Consider the following 15,935-nt stretch of genomic DNA (forward strand, 5'->3'; position numbering starts at 1 on the left):
GTAAAGTATGAGAGAGGGAAAAAGTAAGGGAGAGAAGAGAGAAAAAAGTAGGTGGAGAATAAAATAAGATAAATACTTTTTACTAAAAAAGGAAATGAGTCTAATATGTTGAGAGTAGGAAGTACATCCCAAAAAGGAAAGTTGGTCTAATACATTGGGACGGAGGAAGTACTTCCTACTCCCTCTCCAATTATAAGAACTGAACTCATTCTTCGAACCATACAAAATTTTATACAATGTTTTTTTTGTTAAAGAATAAGTAGACATAAGATATTTATATTATTGGTAATGACTCATCTTAATTATGATAAACTAAATAAAACGTAAGTCATTTTCAGAATCAATATTGAAGATTGTATTTTATTGATGGTATTTTATGTGTCATGTAATTTTCCTTTTTTGGTGGACTTTAGGGTTGAGTGACAGAGATATTTTGTATAAAAGCATGTAAGATGCGTTGGAATTATAATAAGGTTACGTATCGTCATATATATCGTGTTGAAACCTGAAAGTAGACTAGTTCAAAGTTGAAGCGCATGGCACGGTTAATAATAGTCAACAATAATACATCAAAAACATAGACTAGCATTATTTGCAGATGACCAAACTCGTAACCAAGGGCATAAACGTCATCTCACGCATCTTCATCAAATCTTATCTACGCGCAATGAACATCATTCCATCTCTGCTCTCACACATTCATCTTCTCCTTCCTTCCTTCCTTCCTCACTCGTTGATGATCAGATCACATTCAAATCGATAGGTATTTTCCATTTAGAAGAGCTAAGCTGGAGCTGGAGCTGGAGCTGAAATTCGTTGGAAATTTCAAAGCGACAGAGCAAATTATCACGCATTTAAACGGCATTTAATTTCTCCCCACCAACATCAACTGTGCCCTTTAATTTCCCTCCATTAATTCTCTCCATCGCTGGTCAACTTCAATCATACTACTTCTCTCTCTCTCTATCTCGCATCATGCTAGAGATCTTATAGTTTCTCATAAAAATGATTCTCGGTTTTCTCCAATCAATTCTTCTGTTACTTTTATCAATTTCAAATCTATCCTTGCCGTCTTCCGCACTCGACATCAATTCCACTTCCTGCAATCGGAAGTGCGGCGGAATTCCAGTTCAACACCCGTTCGGTTTCTCAGATGGTTGCCAAATCAAGCTGAATTGCAGTAGCAACAACCCCGCGATCCAAATCGGCGGATTCGACGTCTACAACATCACGTCCGATCACATCTTAGTAGGTATTCCGGCCAAATGCCGCCGTCCGATCGACGAATTGAGCCAACTCTTCGGTTCGAACTTCGCCCCGACGTGGCGTAACGGCCTCCTTCTGGAGAACTGCAGCAAGACGATGAATGATTGCGTGGTTCCTCGCAGATTGGTGATGAGCACCATGGGTTCGCATGACTGCCAAAGGGGGAACGGAAGCGAGGAGAGATTAACGTGCTATTCAGTCGGGTCAAATGATTCCGCTGAGTTTTTGGATTACGAAACAGTGAAGAAAACGGGGAACTGCAGCTTTCTGTTGTCGTCGATCCTGGTGGAAAATGCCACCCAGGGCTCTTCGATCGCTCTCGATTTTCAGAAGGTGGAGCTCGGTTGGTGGATCAACGGCAGCTGCCACGGCGTTTGTGACCCCAACGCCGACTGCACGGGATTTCAGTATGAAGGAAAGCTGCGGCATCGTTGCAAGTGTAAACATGGCTACGCCGGAGACGGTTTTTCGACCGGTGGCGGTGGAGTCGGATGCCAGAAAGGTCAGCCTTTGCTCTTTTCCTTCCCTTCTTAATTAAATTATTTAATTCGCGTTTCTGACTTTGGGGAAAAAGTTGAATTTTGACCAATGTGAAATGTATGCCATTTTAGCTTCGCGTTGGCCTAATTAAAGATTTTTGGCCTTGTTGAAATTGGAAATTGTTGACCTGTTTTCATTCATTATACTGAGGGGATCAGGATCAGGTCATATTGATAGAGCATTTATTAGCTGGATGGGTTTATTAGGTATAAGTCCAACAAAATGAAGGTAGATAATTCCGTTACAGCTTGGTAGATGGAAAGAGTGAAGAAACGGACTCCAAAACTTCAGTTTCCTACTTGAATTTTTAAGTCATTGGCTGGTTCCAAAATGATCCTTTCCTCCCCGAGTTTCATGGATAAAAATAAAACATAGCATTTGGTAAGAGATCACGCCCTATCAGATCATAATTTATTATCCAATCTTCAACTTTGCTACTGAAAAAAAAAGAAAAGTCAAGTAACAGAGAAGTTGATTTTGTCAGCAGTGATGATATATCTACTAGGTTACTAGTTATCATCACTAAGAAGAAAAAAAGACAAGGACATTATTTGTTAGTGTTGCCACTTGTTGATTGGACAATCACTAAGTCAAGCTATTCATTTTATAATTGCAAGTAGTATAAGAAGATCACATGGTCACCACAAAGATTTGATGATATGAAAGTCAGAGGAAAGAGATGACTAACGTATCGTAATAACCCAGACATTTCGTTCTTATGCTGTTACCGAATGTGTATCTCCAAATCAAATAAGCCCTTTGTTTGAGACTGAAATTTCATCTTGTTGCAAATACAACAGCTGAAAAGTAAATCACTAGTGTAGTTGTTAAATGATTTATTTTCATATTGATCATAACTTCATATTGATCATAACTATTTGATGTGGATTTGGAAACTTAACTACTTCAATCGTACTAACTTTGAATTTTTTTTTCCTTGTAGAAGCTGGAAAATGCCGTGCTACAAGCTTGTCTATTCGATGTAGGGGAACTAAAGTAGGCATGCTTGTTGGAGGTACTTGTTTCAACTTAAATCTGATAGACAATCAGCTTAATCTACCTTTCTCCACATTACAATACAAACTTCATAGTTTTAGCTTTGGAGCAATACAATCATCACTGATCTTGTTCAATTTTTTAGGTATTGTTGCTGGAGCTAGTTTGGTGGTGGTTTTAGCACTGGTGTATTACTGTGTGAAGAATAGAGCTACGAGTTTGAAGAACAGATTAAGCGCGAGGCGGCTGATCAGTGAAGCAGCAGGAAACTCGAGTGTGCCCTTGTACACTTACAAAGATATCGAGAGAGCAACGAACAGCTTCTCTGAGAAGCAGAGACTAGGAACAGGTGCCTACGGCACAGTTTATGCAGGAAAGCTCCATAACGATGAATTGGTGGCAATCAAGAAAATAAGACATCGCGATCACGAGAGTGTCGACCAGGTGATGAATGAGATCAAGCTTCTGTCCTCTGTAAGCCACCAGAATTTGGTCCGCCTTCTAGGGTGCTGCATCGAGAATGGCGAACAAATCCTTGTTTACGAGTACATGGCCAACGGCACCCTGTCCCAGCATCTGCAGCGTGAGCGAGGCTCTGTGCTTCCATGGACGATACGTCTCACCATTGCTGCAGAGACAGCTCATGCCATTTCCCACCTTCACTCAGCAATGAATCCTCCAATATACCACAGAGACATCAAGTCCAGCAACATTCTGCTAGATTACAATTTTAACTCCAAAGTAGCGGACTTTGGGCTTTCTAGGTTTGGCATGACCGACGACTCCCACATATCCACAGCACCGCAAGGTACCCCGGGCTACCTCGACCCTCAGTATCACCAGAACTTCCATCTTTCAGACAAGAGCGATGTATACAGTTTTGGGGTGGTTCTTGTAGAGATAATTACAGCCATGAAAGTGGTTGACTTCTCTCGACCACACAGCGAGATCAATCTTGCTGCTCTGGCTATCGATAGAATTGGGAAAGGCCGGATAGATGAGATAGTCGACCCCTTCCTTGAGCCGAATAGAGATGCTTGGACACTTTCATCCATTCATAAAGTAGCTGAGCTTGCTTTTAGGTGTCTTGCTTTTCATAGAGATATGAGACCTTCAATGATGGAAGTGGCAGATGAGCTAGAACAGATTCGGGTCAGTGGTTGGGCACCTATGGATGAAAATATGCACATGGGTTCCTCAGTTGCCTCGAATTGTTCATCGCCATACCAAGGAAGTGAGAAATCATTTAACATATCAATGGCAAAGAAGACGACAACCATGTCATGGGTAGGAAGTAGGAGGTTGGTTGTTCCACAGAGGGCAGCTACCGCTGCTGCTGCCCTGCCTACGACAGAAGAGTTGAAGAACAACTCGCCCGTTTCGGTACAGGATACTTGGTTGAGTGAAAAGAGCTCACCATCATCCAACAGCTTATTGAATAATGTAGTTCGATAAACTAGGCAACTTCTGCTTCTTTTAACCTACATCTGTTTATACATAAACTTCTGGTGGACACTGAGAAGACAGATATCAAAGTTTTGTGCTATTTAATAGTGTGAATATAAAAAATCAAATTCTTACACAATTCTTGTTCAAATATTGCATATTTGATTTCTGAATAAAATAAGATGTTTCTCTGCAACTATAGGATTTTGTGATGAACCATCAGCATTTGTGAAGTGTAAAAATATACTGGTTCTGGTGCACCCTATGGAGCTGGTTCCCATCAGTTTGGCCTAAACATTCCCAAATTCCCTATCCATGTCTTCTCGGATCAACAACTTCATGAACTTTTCTTGCTTCAGTACTTGAATATTGTCCTACAACACGTGCATGAGGAACGTATGCTTCCCCCGAGCCAGGGCATCAACATTTTCAAGCAGGTACTGACGTGGAAGGCGGCCTACCACATTCCCCTCCTCATTACCATCTTTGTCAAGAAATGCAAAATGGGGAATGCCCTCAACACCAAATTCATCAAGCTCTTGTTCCCACTTTGTATTATCAACGTTCAATATAACAAAATTTACTTTGTCCCTAATAGCAGCAGCCACAAGTCAGAACAAAATTATCATGAATTGGCATCCAACTCCATATTTGAAATGAAATATCGAACTAATAAACTCGGAGACATTCATTCACGTGATGTCTATGTAACCAAGGATTGAAAATGCAGTAACCTGGCTAATTTTTGCACTCGTGAAAACAAAATATTTTGAGGCTGAAAAGACCTATATCACAATTAACACATTTATATTTCCACATTTTTTACCAAATTCTGAAGGTTAAGGAGCAACAAACTTCAGAGATGTAAAATTTATACTCAAAGACTAGTACATCATACACCAAATGTTTTAAATCGATGGCAGATAACTATAATCAGTAGTCTACAAGCCAATTGGATGGTTAAGCATCACAAAAGACTTAGGTACATGTATTTCACACACGACTGTAATGAGCCAAAACAAAAGCAATACTTCCTCCATGGGTTTTGTTGGATATTTAGAGTGAACTCTTATTGGGCTGTGTTATTTGTTAAGCCCGGATGTTATTAATTGGGCTGAGCCCAATTACTTACCCTCACTCACCAGATGCTGCCACGTGCCCCTCTCACTCGGATGATGCCTTCCAGCCGTTGGATGTAGGGTTGTGTTTGTTATGTGAGAAGGCTATGCGCCGTTCTCATTAATCAACTCTCTAATCTCTCTCTCTCTCTCTTCAGATCTTCTCTCTCATACTCTCTCTTCTTCTCCGATGTTCTTCCGGCCATCTCTTTGTGATCTTCCATGGTTTGTTGAGTGGTAGATCTGTTGTGAGTGCTGGTGTAAGGCAATCTCTTCGATTGCTTGGTGCTGGAGAAGATCTAGGGTTTGTGAGAACTTGAAGACCGTGTGTGGAGATTTGTTCGGTGGAACTTGACCTAGTGCGAGGGGTTTATCTGGTGGAGGTATTGGTGGTCTGAGGGTTGACTCTATCCAATCCATTGTTGCTCCCTTGGGTCTTGTTCTGGAAGAATAGATCTGTGTTGTTGTGGCGGGCTCTGAGCCAAGATACTTTGATCTTTTGTTCTTGTTCTCTGTTAATGTTAGTTTCTTGTGTTTAGATCCGAGAGGATCTTTCCTAGTGTGATTGACTTGTGTATTGAGTGTGCAGGTTGAAGTGGTTGCAAGTAAGACTAAATAGCTAACTTCAAGACCTTGTAATAGTTAGAACTAGATTCTTTGTAATCTTAGTTAACATTACTTGTGTAAAATCAGCCGCGTGGGTGAGAGTTTGGCTGAGCTCTCTTGTACAAGAACAAAGAGGTCTCGGTAATTAGTGAATCTAGACTAATCTGATCCCTACAGTGGTATCAGAGCCACGGGGGGATTCTAGCACGCCGAGTCGCTTAAGGAGGTGGGCAAGTGGAATCCTCCTTCGAGTGGGGATTCACTTTGGTAAATTGGCTATATCTTTCTTGTTTAAGTTTTCTGTTTAGTGCCAAATATAGGCTTGGGCTTTTGTTTCTAGTAGACAGTCTCTGGCAAGGACTTAGGACTTCTGTGCTTTCTTTTATCTGTGTTGCTTCCGCTGGTTCTTGTGTTCTGTGATCTGTGATCTCAAGTTACTTGACCACCAAGCATCTTGTACTGCCCAAGCGGCCCCCTGCGCCCTCCAGTAGTGAGTGATTGCGAGTTGGGATAGCCTTGGCCAGTCTTGCTCGTGACAGTCAAGGATTTGAGTCCCTTTCTGTTGTGTGAAAGCTCTTGGTCTGTTTCTTGTGTTGCTGGTGTATGTCTCTGTGCTTTCTGGTGTGTAAGGCTGTGTGTTTCTGTCTTGCTTCCTGTGGTCTTGCTTTTTTCTTGCTAAAATGGCTCAACCTGTTGGTTTGGTTCCTTATAATGGTAAAAATGATTTTGCTATTTGGAAACAGAAAATGAAATGTGTTTTGATTCAACAAAAAGTGTTCAAAGTTGTTGATGGTACTTTACCTGAGGATACTGCTCAGGATAAAATTGATGAGATGAATGATCTGGCTAGGGCTACCATTGTGTTAAATCTATCTGATTATGTGATTAGAAAAGTTGATCATGAGGAATCTGCTGCTGAAATGTGGAAATTACTTGATACTCTGTATACTGAAACCTCTATGTCTTCCAGAATGTATTTGCTTGAAAAACTGTTCAAATTTAAGCTTGATCTTGCTAAAGATATTGATGACAATGTGGATAGGTTTCAGAAGTTGGTTCAGGACATCAAGAGGTCAGGTGATAAAACCATAGATGAATACACAAGCATAGCCCTGATGAATGCCATACCTGATTCCTATAGTGATGTTAAGGCTGCCATTAAGTATGGTAGAGACTCTGCTCCTCTAGACCTGATTATTAGCTCCCTGAAATCCAAAGAACTTGAGCTTAGGGAAAGGGCTGCTGATAAGAATGCTTATAATAAGGTGTTGAATGTTAGAGGAAGATCTAAATCTAGAGGGGGCAATGAGCCCAGTAGTGGTTCTGGTAATTCCTCAAACTCTAGGAAAAAGTTTAGGTCTAGGTCTAGAAGCAAGGATCCTAAAACCTATAGAAAGTGTTTCAACTGTGGTGATGTTGGGTACTATAAGAGAGAGTGCACTAAACCTAAGAAGAATAAGTTTCCTAACAACAATCCCCAGGTTGAAACCCTTGTTAATGTTCCTACTTATGACAATGTCAATGATTATGTGTTCATGGTGCATGACCTGCAATTTGTGAATGCCTTCCCTGCATGTCCCTTCACTTCAAATGATTGGCTGTGTGATTCTGGATGTACTTATCATGTGAGTCCTTTTAAGGAAGTGTTTTCTAAGCTGAAACCTGTAACTAAGACTTTTGTGTCAATGGCTGATGACAAGAAATGTGAAATTCTTGGGATTGGCACTGTGTGTTTGAAGTTTGAAAATGGTTATGTGCTCAGCTTAAAGGATGTCAGATATGTTCCTGATCTGTGCTATAATTTGATGTCTTGTACTGCTCTTGAAAATGAGGGTATGGGGGGGAAATGGGGAGAAGGCTGTATGAAGATTTGCAGAGGTTCTATGTGTCTTTTCAAAGCTAAGAAAAAATGTGGCTTGTATGTTTGTAATGCTGTGCCTCTTGCATGTGAAAAAGCTTATGCCAATGTTGTTAAAACTGACAGAACCATGTTATGGGATAATAGGCTAGGTCATATGAGTGCAAAAGGTTTGAGTATCCTGAAAAAGCATGCCATTCTTTCTGATAATGATGTTCAAAGTGAGTTACCTTTCTATGATTCTTGTGTGCTGGGTAAACAACATAGAGTTTCTTTTGCTAGTACCCCTGCTCCTGCTAATGTGAGTAAATGTATCTGGAATATTTGCATATGGATGTTTGGGGTCCAGCTTCTGTGTCTTCTCACTCTAGATGTGTTTACTTCTTGTCTGTGATTGATGATTTCTCAAGAAAAGTTTGGTGTTTTTTGATGAGACACAAGTCTGATGTTTTTGAAAAACTTAAAACTTGGAAAACCTTGATTGAAACTTAAACTGGTAAGAAGATTAAGGCTATTAGAACTGATAATGGCCTTGAGTTCTGTAATAATCAGATGGATGATTTATGTGATAGCTTTGGAATCAAAAGACATAGAACTGTGGCTTATACCCCACAGCAAAATGGGGTTGCTGAGAGAATGAACAAGAATTTACTTGAAAAAGTGAGATGCATGCTTTCTAAGTCTGGATTGTCAAAAAAGTTTTGGGGTGAGGCTTTGTTTGTAACGACCCGCCCATCTAGGGTATAATAAATGCGGCGATCGTTAACTAGGCGGACTTAAATACATCAAAGATCATAGGCTAGGGTTCCATTTAAAAAGGGATTTAACCAAAGCATTTAATGAACAATTAAATATGAAAAGAATAATGCCTTAGCAAAGGAATCCAACCAAAAAGGCTATCGCAATAAATGCTTATCAAAGTTCCCAAAATAATACCAACTACTCCATATCCAAAAATTCCCACGAAATAAAAGTATTCAACCCAACCAAAAGATCACAAGTTTTCACAATATAGCGGAAGCGACCAAGAAAGAAGTGAAGCTATGTATGGAGACACAACGACACTTAGAGTTCCAACAGATCATATTATTATTTCCTACTCAACACCGCCGCCCGCTCGTCACCGCTCAATCCTCACATAGGGAAAACACATGCAGGGCTGAGTACTATAATCATACTCAGTGGGCTCATTGCCGAAAACAGTTTTATCACAATTATAGTTATCATGCCATTTTCAAGTGTCCATCGGGGTTTTAACTTTAGAAAGACCCGAGGCACCAAAATATATTCTTTATCAAATATCACGGTCGCGCAACCATTTTTCACATCGACGTTTACCATATCCTCATTCTACATGACAAGGAATGCGGCCGCAATCCAGGTCACTAGACCGGCCAACCCGTATGCTGACACTCGGTCTAACATTGGTGTACACTAACCCAATTAGAGTTTGCGGCTCTACAAGGATCCGAATTCGATTAAATCAATAGTGGCATAGCCACGAGGGATAGGCACGACAAAACAAATCAAGGCATGATAACACATATCTCATTCTCATCAATATCAGTTTAGGAAAATGTCCTTATTTTAAAAGAAAGTCCACCTCGTCGGCTTAGCTCGAAAGTATTCTCTTCTCCTCGTTTATCACGCTGAGAGCGCGAAGTATCACCTTTAAATTAGGCATATCATAAATCAGTTTCAATCATTGATCTCAAATCATGCATGTCTCCCATATTTCCCTTTTTCCCATTGATAAATCTTTGATATCATCATTCAAACATCGAAGTACGATTAGCATATCATTTTTATTCAATTAACAACTCCAAATTCACCATTAAATCGTGTCACGCATGAGTGCTCCACACACACAAAACACGCACACGAACACCCCACATGTGCACGCACACACACATTCTCGGTCACACACACACACTTATCACATGCATCCCAAATTCATCAATTTAGTTCCCCTTCACTCAATCTAAATGCATGTGGACTCAAGAACACCGATTAATCGGTAGAAGAAGAGAAGATCAAAATTAAAGTACCTTTTTCCAAAAGAACAATCGGTAGAAACAAATTATAGCCTTAATTCTTCAATAAACTCTTGGATTTCAACTTGAATTCTTCTCAATTGATGAAGAAATCTTGGAGAAAAGATGAAGAAAATTTGGAGAGAGTGGGGAGAGAAAAGAGCGACGTGAAGTAGAGGGGGGGCGGTTTTCTTCTGATGCTAGGGTTTTGGATTCTCACTCTTATTTATAGAGTGCAAGATATAATCCAATAATTAAATAAATAAAGATTTGGGAAGATTTGTTTGTTGAAGGACCGAAAATTTGAAGAGAATTAGTAGGGGATTTCGAATTCTAGGCTTTTAGATTAGCCTAAGATTTAAATTCAAATATTTCACGGAGTAGAATAATATATCACGGAGCACGAATAAAAATAATAATACTCCCCAATCAATATAAAAGTGGCGTGAATTCACTTCTCTCCACAAAGAATTAATTAAAATCCTAATTTAAATAGGATATGACAAGATCTTCTTAGATTTGGCAAGATATGCTAGGATATTCTAGCATATTTATATTTATTCATGGAAGAGAATAAATAAGGGATCAAATAATATAATAAACAATTTCTTCCTCCCCTATTTTATGAGATTTTTGAAAATCTCAAGATAATCAAAGGATATTCGGACTTTGGATTTAATTCGGATAATTATCCCAAGCAATAATTAAATCCAAGAAAAATAGGATTTCTTTCCAATAAATAGGAGGGTCGAAAATTTCACATGATTAAATAATGCTCCTATTTAAATCTCACTCATCCCTTAGGAAAATAATTCACCACAATTATATTACTCCGCATCAAATATTCACCAATCAATCATTTCTTCACTTTCACTTCATTTTCTCAACGCATTGACCTTTCAACGGACAAGTCATATTTTTCACATCTTTGACTATTCAATAGCCACGTCAACATTTCAACAAGTTGACTATTCAACTCAAACTCCATTCCCATAGGCAATTAGGTCACAAAGACACCATGTAATTAATTACTCATCAAATAATCCACATATCATAGCATTTAAGGCATTTAATGCAAAAATTTTTATAACCCGAAAATTAGGGTTTGAAAAATTGGGGCGTTACATTCCACCACCCTTAAAAGAAATTTCGTCCCGAAATTTGGTACCTCATGGAAAAAGTTCCGGGTACAGTTCCATCATCTTGTCTTCAAGCTCCCACGTGGCTTCTTCATATTCATGGTTCCTCCATAGTACTTTCACACTAGCAATGGATTTATTTCTCAAATTCTGAACCTTTCGGTCCAAGATCATTTGGGGTCTCTCTTCGTAGCTCAAGTCGGAATTCAACGCGACTTCTTCGTAGTGAATCACGTGCTTCAGATCGAACACATATTTTCGCAACTGCGATACGTGAAAGACGTTGTGCACGTTTCCAAGACTTGGCGGTAGCGCCAATCGATAGGCTACGGGTCCTATTCCCTCTAGAATTTCGTAAGGCCCGATAAAACGTGGTTTCAATTTTTCCTTAACACCAAAACGTGTTATCCCTTTCGACGGGGACACTTTCAGAAAAACTTTATCACCGGCTTGAAATTGTAAGTCGGTTCGTCGGACGTCAGCGTATGACTTTTTTCTGTCCTGGGCTTCCTTTATTCTCACACGAATTTGTCAAACGACTTCAACCATCTCTTCAACTGCATCGGGTCCTAGCACCCGTCGCTCTCCAACTTCATCCCAGTAGAGCGGCGATCTACATTTTCTGCCGTATAAGGCTTCATATGACGCCATGTTGATTGTTGCTTGGAAGCTATTATTGTAAGCAAATTCAATTAGCGGTAGTACGGATTCCCAACTTCCATCGCGGCCGAGTATCACAGCTCTCAACATATCCTCGAGGGTTTGGATCGTCCTCTCGGATTGCGGGTTAAATGCCGTGCTAAAATTCAATCGCGTTCCAAGCTCGCGTTGTAGACTAATCCAAAATTTCGATGTGAACTTCGGGTCACGATCGGACGTAATTCTCACTGGGACTCCGTGCAATCGCACGATCTCCTTTATGTAGATCCGAGCCAGCTTGCTCGATCCATGGGTTACCGGAATCGGTATGAAATGCGCACTCTTGGTAAGTCGATCTATAATCACCCAGATTGCGGTGTTCCCATTTAGGGTCTTTGGCAAGGCCGTCACAAAATCCATGGCAATGTGCTCCCATTTCCACTCGGGTATCTCCAATGGTTGTAATTTTCCATGCGGTCGTTGATGTAATGCCTTCACCTGTTGGCAGGCTAAGCAACGTTCCACAAATGCCGCAATATCTCTCTTCATGCCATTCCACCAAAAGGACTTTTTCAAGTCTTGGTACATCTTCGTGCTTCCAGGGTGGGCAGTGTATGGAGTTTCATGAGCTTCGCTCATGATCTCGTTCTTAAGTTCTTCGTTGTTTGGCACGCACAACCTTCCTTCAAAGGTGAGGGCGTTGTCGAACTCCTCACTAAATATTCCGGATTCACTGGTTCTCACTTCAATTCGGATTTCTTCTATTTCCGCATCCATCCGTTGCACTGCAACGATTCTCGTTTTCAGATCTGGTTTAACCACCAAAGTGGCAATTCGCTCTTCCACTGTTTCAGGTGCTCTTATCACTTCTAATCGCATTTTGCTAAATTCTCGTATCCAGCTCTCCTCTTCCGTTAGGAAAGTAGCTATTTGCGAATGATCTCTACGGCTCAAAGCATCTGCCACTACATTTGCTTTGCCGGGGTGGTAGTTAATGCCACAATCGTAGTCCTTCACTAGTTCGAGCCATCTTCGTTGTCGCATATTCAAGTCTCTCTGCTCGGAGAAATACTTTAAGCTCTTGTGGTCCGTAAAGATTTCACATCTAACTCCGTAGAGATGATGCCTCCAAATCATTAGGGCATGTACCACTGCTGCTAACTCCAAATCGTGCGTTGGGTAGTTCAACTCGTGTGGTCTTAACTGTCGTGACACATAGGCGATCACTTTATTATTTTGCATCAATACGCATCCTAATCCAGCCTTCGAAGCGTCGGTGTAGACTACGTAATTCGCTCCAGACTCGGGCACAGCTAACACTGGTGCGGTTGTCAACTTCTCCTTCAAGAGTTGAAAACTTGCTTCACACTCTGGGGTCCAATTCACTTTGACTCCTTTCTTGAGTTGTTGCGTCATTGGTCTCGCTATCTTGGAGAATCCTTCTATGAATCTTCGGTAGTATCCTGCCAATCCTAGGAAACTCCGAATTTCGTTTGGTGTTGAAGGCGACTTCCATTGTTGTACCGCCTCAACCTTGGCGGGGTCCACTCGGATTCCTTCTACCGACACAATGTGTCCTAGAAAATTCACTTCCTTCAGCCAAAATTCACACTTGCTGAATTTGGCGTACAATTTCTCGGTCCTCAACGTCTCCAACGTGATTCGTAGGTGCTCCTCATGCTCCTTCTCGTTCTTTGAGTAGACTAGTACGTCATCTATAAAGACTAAAACGAATTTATCCAAGTACGGATGGAACATTCGATTCATCAAATCCATGAATACCGCTGGGGCATTCGTCAATCCAAACGGCATCACCACAAACTCGTTGTGGCCATATCTTGTGCGAAACGCAGTCTTGGGTATATCCTCCCTTCGAACTCGTAGCTGGTGATATCTGGACCTCAAGTCCATCTTTGAAAACACGCCTGCTCCTCGAAGTTGATCGAACAAGTCATCTATCCTCGGTAGTGGATACTTGTTCTTTAGGGTCAACTTGTTTAGCTCCCTATAGTCGATGCACATCCTCATCGATCCATCCTTCTTCTTTACGAATAGTACTGGTGCGCCCCATGGCGAGACACTAGGTCTAATGAAACCTAAGTCCATGAGTTCTTGGAGTTGTATCTTTAGTTCCTCCAACTCTTTTGGCGCCATTCGGTATGGTGCCTTTGATACGGGTGCGGCTCCCGGTTCAAGGTCAGTCGTGAACTCCAATTGCCGATCTGGCGGTGGTCCAGGTAACACTTCTGGAAAAACGTCGGGAAATTCTTGCACAACAGCAACATCTTCCATCTTCTTCTCGTCCTTCTCCTCTCCATGGATGTAGACGAGATAGGCAGTTCGCCCTTTTTTCATCATTGCGGTCGCTTGAAGCGCGGATATGATGGCGGTTCGCCGGTTCATCGAGATTCCATGGTATATGGTGGGTTCGCTTCCCGGAGTTTGTAGAGATATTTGCCTCTCCTTACAATGAATCGTCGCAAAGTTCGTTGTCAGCCAGTCCATTCCCAAGATTATATCGATATCCTACATTTTTATGACTCGTAAGTCGTGAGCAACTATCTTAAATTCTCCCATAACAATTTCTACGTTCGAGCACGTTCTAGATATTTCTATCATTCCTCCTACTGGTGAGGACACCATCATTCTACGTTCAGATTCGCTAGTAGGCAAGCTCAAAGTGCGCACACATAATTCAGATATAAACGAGTGCGATGCGCCCGTATCAAACAACACAACAACGGGGGTGTTGAGAATTTTGCCCATACCTGTCAAATTTCCTTTCCCACGATCCTCTTGTTCCTTCTTCGGCTTCTTCTGCTCCAGCGCGAACGCTCTAGCTTGGGGAGGAAGTCTGGGGCGGTGAGGTTGTTGTTGCCGCGACGATGAGTCGCGATTTCCTCCCGATTCATTCGGCGGTGTCCTCGCCGGTTGACGGGATCCCTGATCGTTCCGTCTCGATCCCGATCTTACCTTGTTACTCGGACACTCCCTAGAGAAGTGACCGTTTCCTCCACAAGTGTAGCACTTGATCACGTTCTGATATCGGCATTCTCCGAAATGGTACTTAGAGCACACATTGCATTGTGGTGCCCTCGGTCGGTAGTCTCCTCTCTGGCTAGACGTACGCTGCCCTCCTTCGTACTGGGACCGATGCTGGCTCGACTGGTGCCGTTTTCCATCGTGTGAAGTTCTAGGCTCGTCCCACTTCCGTTTCTCTCTGGAGTAGTGCGGTGGGGGTAAAGACGAGGTAGTGTTCTCCTTAGCTTTCTCCTTAGGCATTGCTGCCTCAATATCTAGCGCAAGTGCTAACGCTTCGGTGTAGGGGAGTCTCCCTCGGCTGGCCAACGACATTCTTATCTCTGGTTTCAGTCCCTCACGGAACTTGTCGGATAGCTTCTCGTCGGTGTCGACTTGATCGGGGGCGTACCGGGTCATGCTGTTAAGCGCTCGATCGTACTCGGTCACCATCATGCGTCCTTGTGTCAGATTGTGGAACTCCGATGCCTTTGCTTTCCGATAGCTCTTCGGCACATACTTGTTATATATTTCCGTCTTGAAACCTTCCCACGTCATCGCCTCTACCTGGTCTCGCGGCATAGTCTTTGTTCTAGTATCCCACCAAAAGTTGGCTGCCTCAGTCAGCTGATGGGTCACACAACTCATGCGTTCTCTATCGTTGCATCTCAAAATCGCGAAGATGCGCTCTATTTCCCGGATCCAAGATTCAGCCTTGACCGGTTCTCCTAATCCGTCAAACACAGGTGGTTTTTGCTCCAAGAATAGCTTCACGATTTCTCGATCGACCGGAGGCGGCGGAGGCGGAGGAGGTGGAGGATGCGGAATGGGTTGTGACACGCTTTCCTCTTCCTCGGGTTGAGGAGTTTGTTCTCGATGGCATCTTGGTGGCATTCTGATTTATCAACACAAAATATTCCCATGATTCTAACAATAGTCACGTGGTATAGTTGAATAACAAGGTTCATGGGTCAATTGTTTTAGAGTATATGGCCAAGCACAGGATATCAAAAGTTCGTCACGTAGACGGATTGCAAAGAGTAGTGTCAACCCTTTTTACAAAAATCGGTTGCGTCAAGGTCATCAAAAGATCAATGTTCCATATCATCAAGGTAGTTGCACTTATGAAGCAGTCGTACAATTTAAGTGGCGAGTACAAGGCGCCATAAGGTATTCAAAAATGGTGGTGCGACAAGAGGCATGATGTGATGGCATGATAACATAGTGATAGATAATTTGTACCATGTACGAAAGGCAATCCATTGAATCAAAATAA

At 41.9% G+C, this 15,935-nt stretch overlaps 2 protein-coding genes across 2 annotated transcripts; one reads left to right on the forward strand and one right to left on the reverse strand.

The window, feature by feature from the left end:
• The first annotated feature begins 657 nt into the window (after positions 1–657).
• Positions 658–4,387, forward strand: LOC125190223 (Protein kinase superfamily protein). The gene is made up of 3 exons (XM_048087461.2): positions 658–1,768; positions 2,750–2,821; positions 2,948–4,387. The coding sequence occupies exons 1-3, from the start codon at positions 1,006–1,008 to the stop codon at positions 4,255–4,257; spliced, it is 2,145 nt and encodes a 714-aa protein (XP_047943418.1). The 5' UTR covers positions 658–1,005; the 3' UTR covers positions 4,258–4,387.
• A 4,004-nt stretch (positions 4,388–8,391) lies between these two features.
• Positions 8,392–15,553, reverse strand: LOC148926686 (uncharacterized). Its single transcript, XM_089059216.1, has 2 exons — positions 14,787–15,553; positions 8,392–8,458 (listed from the first exon to the last, which is right to left on the reverse strand). The coding sequence occupies exons 1-2, from the start codon at positions 15,551–15,553 to the stop codon at positions 8,392–8,394; spliced, it is 834 nt and encodes a 277-aa protein (XP_088915342.1).
• Between the last annotated feature and the right edge of the window lie 382 nt (positions 15,554–15,935).

The sequence above is a fragment of the Salvia hispanica genome, chromosome 5, assembly GCF_029641045.1.
Source record: "Salvia hispanica isolate PSC_SH4W2 chromosome 5, Shi_PSC_v1, whole genome shotgun sequence".
NCBI classification, from domain to species: domain Eukaryota; kingdom Viridiplantae; phylum Streptophyta; class Magnoliopsida; order Lamiales; family Lamiaceae; genus Salvia; species Salvia hispanica.

Excerpts from the sequence above, each read along its gene's own strand:
- LOC125190223 (XM_048087461.2), top strand. The coding sequence starts at position 1,006 with ATGATTCTCGGTTTTCTCCAATCAATTCTTCTGTTACTTTTATCAATT. Across the intron at positions 1,769-2,749 it reads TGGAGTCGGATGCCAGAAAG|AAGCTGGAAAATGCCGTGCT; the intron begins GTCAGCCTTTGC and ends TTTTCCTTGTAG. Across the intron at positions 2,822-2,947 it reads AGTAGGCATGCTTGTTGGAG|GTATTGTTGCTGGAGCTAGT; the intron begins GTACTTGTTTCA and ends TCAATTTTTTAG.
- LOC148926686 (XM_089059216.1), bottom strand. The coding sequence starts at position 15,553 with ATGCCACCAAGATGCCATCGAGAACAAACTCCTCAACCCGAGGAAGAG. Across the intron at positions 8,459-14,786 it reads TCGAGCCAGCATCGGTCCCA|CAACCCCATTTTGCTGTGGG; the intron begins GTACGAAGGAGG and ends TCATTCTCTCAG.